This window comes from Tupaia chinensis, unplaced genomic scaffold, assembly GCF_000334495.1.
Source record: "Tupaia chinensis unplaced genomic scaffold, TupChi_1.0 Scaffold138665_1, whole genome shotgun sequence".
NCBI lineage: Eukaryota > Metazoa > Chordata > Mammalia > Scandentia > Tupaiidae > Tupaia > Tupaia belangeri.
In genome coordinates, this window is record NW_006198557.1 from 1,187,630 (window position 1) to 1,195,455 (window position 7,826).

The following is a 7,826-nucleotide window of genomic DNA, read 5'->3' on the forward strand; positions in this document are numbered from 1 at the left end:
GCGGGGGCAGGGGTGGGGGAGGCTGCAGGAGCCTGAATCCAGCAGAGGAAGGGGGTCTCGGGTGGGCAGGGCAGGACATGCAGGGACCAGGGACTTCATTGCACTGGGCCTCAGTTTCCCCAGCTGTCAACCACACCGCTGAGCTCAGACGGTCCCTATTTTACGGGACACGGAGTTATGGTGTGAGCTTGGCTAAGGAACCTGTCTACACTGTGACTGGCAGGAGGGTTAAGACTCAGGTCTGGGGCCAGTGGTGGCGTTACGGCTATGTTGCTGGACTCCCACGTAGTCGACTGCAGTTTGAGTGCCGGACCCAGCGACTTGAAACTCATGCCACGTACGGGTGAGCATGCCAGGTACGTGTGCGTGCGTGCCCAAGATCCCGAGAGGAGAATGGAGGAGAAGGGATTGCGGCGTGGCCATCCCCCCTGGGGGGTGATTTCTCGCTTTCTGTCTCTGTGTCTTGTGCATGTGCCTTATGGCAAAAACCTCTCAAAAACAAAAACAGAAAAAAACAACTCAGGTCCCTGGCCAGCAGGTGGCGTGTTGGTTAAGGCAACTGGATCCCACATGGCTGACTTTGCAGTTCAAGTCCCAGAGAACAGAGAACGGATTGCAGTGTGGCCATCCCTCTTGGGGGGTGATTTCTCTCTCTGTGAGTACATGGACCCTCTAGCAAAACTTAAAAAACACCCTCTCAGGCCTGGAAGGGAGGCGGGCATCGACACGTCCCGCCGCAGGGCCGGCAGAGCATGATTCCCAAGCCGCCCTGTTGTCTACCCTTGGCTGGACCCGAAGTGCTCTGGAGAATGAGATGGGCATGGTCCCTCCCTCAGGCCATTCCCATCCTGGTGGACACAGAGGCTGGGCTTCAGAGACACTCAGGGGGCAGTCAAGGGTGAGTGGTGCCAACGGCAATCAGAGAGGGCTTCCTGGAGGAGTAGCCCAGACCCAAGAGGTGAGGGGACTGACCTGGCCAAAAGGAGACAAACTCTGAGTCAGTGTTGTCTGATCAGACAGGGCACAGAAGGGACAAGAGGAGGGGTCTGCAGCCACCAGGGCCTGCAGTGCCCAAGAAACGACCTAGACTTCACCCGCAAGCTGTGGGGGCTGCGAGGTTCGGGAAGATCTCTGGGGAAGGGGGAGGGCGAGCCAAACCGCCAGGGTCTGCAGAGGGAGGAGGGAGTGGAGCTTTCGCATCTTGGTCCCAGGCATGGGCAGTGGGTTCTGTGGCCTGAGTCCCGCCGGCGCTGCCTGCTCACCTCCTCGCCAGATTGGGGAGCGGATGCTGCCATGCCGGGCCCGCCCGCCACCTTTCTGCGGCCAGGGCTTCCTGCCGCCACCCCGCACCTCGGCCCTCGTCTTGGTCTTGGCGTAGCTCTGCAGGTGCAAGGAGAGGGCGGAGTTGGTGCCCGTGGCTCTGTCAACAGGAGCATGAGCGCTCCAGGGAAGGAGGAGGAAGAGAGAGAAATCAGAGGACCCCCCACCCGCAGTGTCAGCCTCACAAAGGCAGGGGGGTGGCACTGATACAGAGGTCCCCAGCAGCCATCTTTGGGTGACTTTAGAATATCGACATGGAGGCCAGCAGACGACACAGCAGTTAAGGCACTGGACTCCCACATGGCTGACCATGGTTCCAGTCTGGACCTGGTGGCTTGCTTTCTCACTTTCCCTTTCTCTTTCTCTGGTTGAATTAAAAAACATGTGCCCAGCATGGTTTTCAAGCCGCCAGGTCCAGGACTCAAACTATGCATTTGCCCATCTGTGATCCAGCACCTTAATCACTAAGCAACCTGCTGGCCTCTAGACACGGGGCTTCTTATGGTCTTGCCGCAGGGCCTTTGCAAGTGCTGTTCTCATTCATTCCACCCCAACCCTGCTGCCCCCTTCATCTGGCTAGCTTCCATCGTAGACCTGAGATGAAATGTCCCTTTGTCCCCTGGGATGACTGCCCGTAATTCCACATTTGCAGGCATGACTTAGTTCATGTTCTCCTCTCCCACTAGACGTGAGCTTCGTGAGGGTGGGGACTGCTTCTCTGAGCCACTGCTCTCCCCTCACCCAGCACAACACCCAGTGGTGAGCGTTCAGTATGTTTGAAAACTGACCCATCAGTGAGGGGTTCAGGAGAGATGATATGACCGAGCTGAGCCATCCAGAGAAAACACTCCAATGGGCTTCCTCTGCCTCCTGCCCCTGCCCCCAGAGGAAGCTGCCCCCTCTCCCCCCATCCATGCAGGGCACTCACGATTCTCTTGAAGTTCTTCTGCCAGATAGCGACCTGGTGCAGGATATCGAGTCTGTAGGGGAGGATGGAGAAGTGAGAAGTCTGCTTCTGGGACCAAACAGGTGCAGCAGTAAAACCCGACCTCTGGGAGGCAACCCCACATGGGAAGGTTCCTGGTTCAATTCTGGGGACCTCCCTGAGTATGTCGAGTATGTGTGTACCCATGATCGGGGCCCACTGAGGCTAGAGGTGCACTGCGGTGTCAGGACCCTATATTTTCTTTTAAGAATTATTTGTTTGTTATTAATATATTTTAATTTGACCAGAGAGAGAATGGAAAAGTGAGAAAGCAAGCCACCGGGTCCAGGACTAGAACAGCAGTTGGCCATGTGGGAGTCCAGCACCTTAACCACCATGCCACCTGCCAGCCCCTCAGGACCCTTTGTCTCTCTCTTGCTCTTGGAATACTTTTAAGAAAACCCTCACTTGGCTCATGTGCCAGAATTAAGTCATTTAATTGTCACAGCGACCTCCTGAGGTCTGATTGATTAGAGACACTGAAGCAGAAGGGGGAAGGCAGGATTTGAACTCAGTCTGTCAGGCTCCACAGTTCTGTGTCCTTAATCCCCCAGAGGTTGTTATAATACCTCGCAGTTCTCAACCTCACACACCCTTGCGGCAGAGAAAACCATCATTCTCCGTTGACAGGTGGAGAAACTGAGGTCCTTTCCCAAGAATAAGAGTCCTGCTGATCCTGATCGCTGTCCCTCCCAAGGCTCCTCATCCCTTTGCCACCCCGTTCACCAGTACAGTCCCCATGCACCTGGGCGCAGTGGCGAAGACGTCAGGGTGCAGCTCAGCCAGGCCCACTCGCTCCTGCTCATAGCCCCGCAGGGACTCGACCCACGCCTGCACGGGACGCTGGTGAGCGGATACCGGGAGTTCGCATTTGCGCAGCACGGGTGCCTGGAGACCTGGGGCGATTGGGAGGCCAGGGTCAGCGTGAAGGGTCACAGCTGTCCCTCGCCACCTCTCAGGGAGCGACCTCAGCTGCTCACCCTGGTTCGTTGTCGGCTCTGATTTGTCCACCTGCCCCGTTGCCTCTTCCACCAAAGAGCTCAGGCCCTGTAAGAGATGGGCGAGAGTGAGACGAGCCCCGGGCTCCCTGACCTTTGCCTTCCGACCGTGTCCCCAGTCCCCGGCCTCACCCGGCAGCCCGCCGGCCGAAGGCAGGCCCGCACCCCTGCCCGGACTAGCTGCAGCATCGCGGTGCAGCTCTGCACGCCTCGGGAGGTCAAGGCTCCCTCCGGTCGCGCGCGGCGCCTGGCGATGACGTCACGCCCGCGCCGCCGCCCTCCCCGCTGGGATTCGGCGCTGGACTGCGGGATAGGTAAGCGCAAAGATGGTGTGTCCCGGCCCGGCGTGCTCCCACCTTGGCCCTAACACTAACCCCCTCTCCCCCCCGCAGGCCTCACCCCTAGATTGCCGCGGTGCAGGAACCAACCAATGAGGCCGCCCCGGCCCTATTCAGCCAATGAGCGTTAAAGTCTGGAAGGTTGGCCCGCCCACTTCTGGGTGGCCCGATAGGGGCGGGCACTTAAGGGAATCTGACCAATCGTCGTTAAGCTTTTGATGTGGGCCACGCCCTCACGGAGCCTCTGACACTCTGGCAGGTGTTTTTTTCTCTCTGCAATTCCGTGGTTTTGTTTGTTTATTTGTTTGATTGTTGAAAGGCGGGACCTTATCGCCCGCGGAAAACCCTGGCTCCCAGCAGTTTCTATCCCCTCGGGCAGCATATGTCCTGAAAATCCTCTGAATATGTCTGTGGGTCCCCCACCCCCTCTACCCGGCTTTCAGACCTTCCAGGGTTCTTCCAGAACTCGGCAACGTGGGGAACCCACAGACTTGTTTGTTCTCGTGCCCGGGCCCCCTACAACAGAAATGTAGATATTTATTTTTAGTTCTTTGCCACTCGACCTCCAGGAGGCGCCACAAGCCCAAGGTAGAATTGCCTACCCGGCTAGGGTTGTCTGGGCCAGCCCACCTCCCTCAGTATCCTGAAAATTGGGAGCGTTTTGAGCTTTTTGGCGAAATGATGGGGGCGAATTATGCCATGCCTAATACAGGGTGAAAGTTCAATGAATAGCATGATTATTACTGGACAGGAGTTTCCTCAGGCCAGAACTAAAAGAAGGATGGGGATGGATCCTGGAGGGCTTGAATTTTGTGCTAAAGATGTGTGTGATGTTATTTATTTATCTGGGGGCATGTGATAAATAGTGTTTAGACTTTTTTTTTTTAGAGGTTTTTGCTATAGGGTGCGTGCGCTTGCCAGAAAGACAGAGACAGAGAGAAAGTGAGAAATCCACTCCCCTACTCCCACCCCAGTTGACTATGTGGGAATCCAGTGCCCCTAACCACCATGCCACCTCCAGGTCCCCAATAATTCTTTTTAAAAAGAAAAAAACCACACTGGGCATATGTGCATGCATGCCCCCAAACCCAAGAGGATAATGAAGAAGGTCTTGCAGGGTGGCCATCACCTGCTGGGGGTTGCTTTCTCACCTTCCCTCTCTCCTTCTCTCCAGCAAGTGCGTGTGCCCCTATAGCAAATTAAAAAAAAAAAAAAAAGAAAAAGTTTGCCCAGTGGCATTCAATTTGAGCAGATACAGGTTGGAATCCAGGGGCTTCCTTAAACTTGCTGAGTGTCCTAGGGCGAGTGGTGACTCCGGGAACTGTGGCCTCCTGACCTGTGTGTGGGACCCTCGGGAACCCTCCTCTGCTGAGCTGTGCTGAAGGTCAGAGTTCACTTTCCTACCACCCTGTTGGCTCAGTCTCCTTCCTGTAAACACAGAGTCACATCGTGTCCCTCCTCTGCTCAGACCCCTCCCTATTCACTGAGAGCAAAATGCAAAGTCCCCATGGCAGCCCCCAAGCCCCGCATAAGCTACCCATGCTGCAAGATGGCTTCTGCGATCTATTCAGGTTCTTGGTGTTTGGGGCAAAGAATTGAATGATTATTTTTTAAATTATTTAACTTTTTATTTATAATAATTTTTTTTTATTTGACCAGAGAGAGAGAGAGAAAGAGCAAAAGTGAGAAAGTAAGCGCCAGAACCAGGACTTGAACTGCCGTTGGCCCTGTGGGAGTTCAGTGCCTTAATCCCACATCACTTGCCAGCCCAGGAAAAGGCAGTTGATGAAGTGAAAGTGGAAGTACTCTCCCAAGAGGTAGGAGTGGGCCTGAGCAGGGACAAAGTGGCTCCAGGGACCTAGCCGTTGTATCCTGTGATGTGTATGATTTTTTTAAAAAGAATTATTTATTAGGACCAGCAGATGGTGTAATAGCTATATCGTTGGACTCCCATGTAGTGGATCGTGGTTCCACTTCCAGACCCGGTGGCTTAAACTCACGCCGGGCACGTGTGCATGCGTGCCCAAGATCCCGAGAGGAGAATGGAGGAGAAGGGATTGCGGCATGACCATCCCCCCGGGGGGTGATTTCTCGCTTTCTGTCTCTCTCTGTCTTTCTGGTGAGTGTACATGCCCTATAGCAAAAAACTTTCATTAAAAAAAAAAAAAAAGAATTATTTATTTATTTATTTGATTCCATGTGTTTTTATTATTTCTTAGTTTGACCAGATAGAAAGAGAGAGAAAAGGAAAGTGAGAAAGGAAGCCACCAGGTCTGGGACTTGAACCACAATCGGCCGTGTGGGAATCCACTGCCCTTAACCACCACACCACATGCCGGCCCCTGCTGTTTATAATCTTTTGAAAAAGAATGATTTATTTGGGGCCAGAAGGTGGCGTGATGATTAAAAGCACTGGACTCCCACACTGATTTATCTCCTTGGATCTAGGTCAGATGTAGCTTAATCTGGTAGACACTCCCCTCACCAGAAATCTACCTATCTCGGGTGGAGAATTTTCTGTCCTAATTAGTCTCTCTTTCTTTCTTTCTTTTTCTTTCTGTCTGTCTGTCTGTCTGTCTTTCTTTCATAGAGAGATTTTTGGTATAGGGCGTGTGCACTCAGCAGAGTGACAGAGAGACAGAAAGTGAGAAATCACCCCTGGGATGGCCCCACTACAATCCCTTCTCCTCCTTTCTCCTCCTGGGATCTTGGACATGCACGCACATGCGCCTGGTGTGAGTTTTAAGCTGCCGGGTCCAGAACTCGAACCACCGTTGACTATGTGGTAGTCCGGGGTGACTATGTGGTAGTCCGGGGGGCGTAACCATCACTGCCGTCTGTTGGTCCTGCAATCAGCTTTTCCCTCCAGCCACAAAGCCGATGCTCCACCCCCTTATCTAGCTTACTCCTGCCTCCCCCTCACCTCCTCCCACCTCCCCTATCACTCTGGATCTTCAGCCACCAATCACTTTCCAGCCTCAGGGCTTTTGCATGGGGTATTTGCATTAGGGGTATTCCTTCTTCAGGGACCACTGTCCCCCATGCCTGCCTGCCTGCCTCACTCGCTCCCCTCTCTCAGGTCTTCGCTCAAAGGTCACCTTCTGGGTGACTGGGTCTCAAGTCCCCTCCCCTTCTTATCCTTCCTTCCTCATCTGCCTTCCCTGTTTCATTTGTCTCCAGAATTTCTATCGAATTCTAACAGAGGACACCAGGCTCTTCGCTGTCCTGTTTCTCTCCTCTGTGTCCTAGACCTGAGAGACAGGGGTCTTTCATTTGTCACTGCTGGGTCCCTTTGCTAAGAAGAGTGCCAGGCAACTCGTAGGCCGTCAGTACAGAGTAACTGCCGAGAGGGGTTTGCACAGGGCTTGGCCAGGGCCACATTGATTAGGAGTCTTAGTACCGGGAGGGAGTGACCTCGGGACCTGCACACCGAGAGGCTCAAAGTTTGACCACTTTGGCTGGAGCCTGGGTGGAGGTCAAAGGTCCATGGGACAAGCAGGGCCTGTGGAACAAAGGCTTCACTGCAGGCGCCCTCTGTCCCCTGTCACCTGGGGCCAGCCTCAACCTTGCAGCCCAGCCAGGGTCTTTGTTGGCCAAGGGTATCACAGCAATTTAGAGAGCACGCCTTGAAACTGGAGGGCTCAGGGCCAGCAGGTGGGATGGTGATTGAGGTGCTGGACTCCCACATAACTGACTGTGGTTCGAATCCCGGACCTGGTGGCTTGCTTTCTCACTTTCCCTCTCTTTCTCTCTCTCTGGTCAAATTTAATAATAATAGGGCCCAGCAGTTAGCGTAATGGCTGTCGCTGAACTCCCATGTAGTCGACCACTGTTCACGCCCCGGACCCAGTGGCTTAAAACTCACGCCGGGCGCATGTGCGTGCGTGCCCAAGATCCCGAGAGGAGAATGGAGGAGAAGGGATTGCGGCGTGGCCATCCCCCCGGGGGTTATTGCTCGCTTTCTGTCTCTCTGTCTGTCTGGCGAGTGCATGCACCCTATAGCAAAAACCTCTCCAAAAAAAATTAATAATAATTATAATTATTATTATTGGGGTCAGCAGATGGCATGGTGGTTAAGGTGTTGGACTCCGAAATCACCCCCCAGGGAGGATAGCCATGCCGCAGTCCCTTCTCCTCTATTCTCCTCTCGGGATCTTGGGCACGCATGCACATGCACCCAGTACG

The 7,826-nt window shown here is 54.1% G+C and overlaps 1 protein-coding gene across 1 annotated transcript in view; it reads right to left on the reverse strand.

Annotated features, from left to right (window-relative positions):
• The window catches only part of MRPL4 (mitochondrial ribosomal protein L4), a 5,698-nt gene extending 2,019 nt beyond the window's left edge, over positions 1-3,679 (reverse strand). The window contains exons 1-5 of the mRNA XM_006161562.3: positions 3,436-3,679; positions 3,286-3,352; positions 3,051-3,201; positions 2,249-2,300; positions 1,263-1,380 (exon numbers count right to left, since the gene is read on the reverse strand). Of these exons, the coding sequence (XP_006161624.1) occupies positions 1,263-1,380; positions 2,249-2,300; positions 3,051-3,201; positions 3,286-3,352; positions 3,436-3,492 (445 nt within the window). The 5' untranslated portion in view covers positions 3,493-3,679. The remainder of the gene's footprint in view (positions 1-1,262; positions 1,381-2,248; positions 2,301-3,050; positions 3,202-3,285; positions 3,353-3,435) is intronic.
• Positions 3,680-7,826: the final 4,147 nt, after the last annotated feature.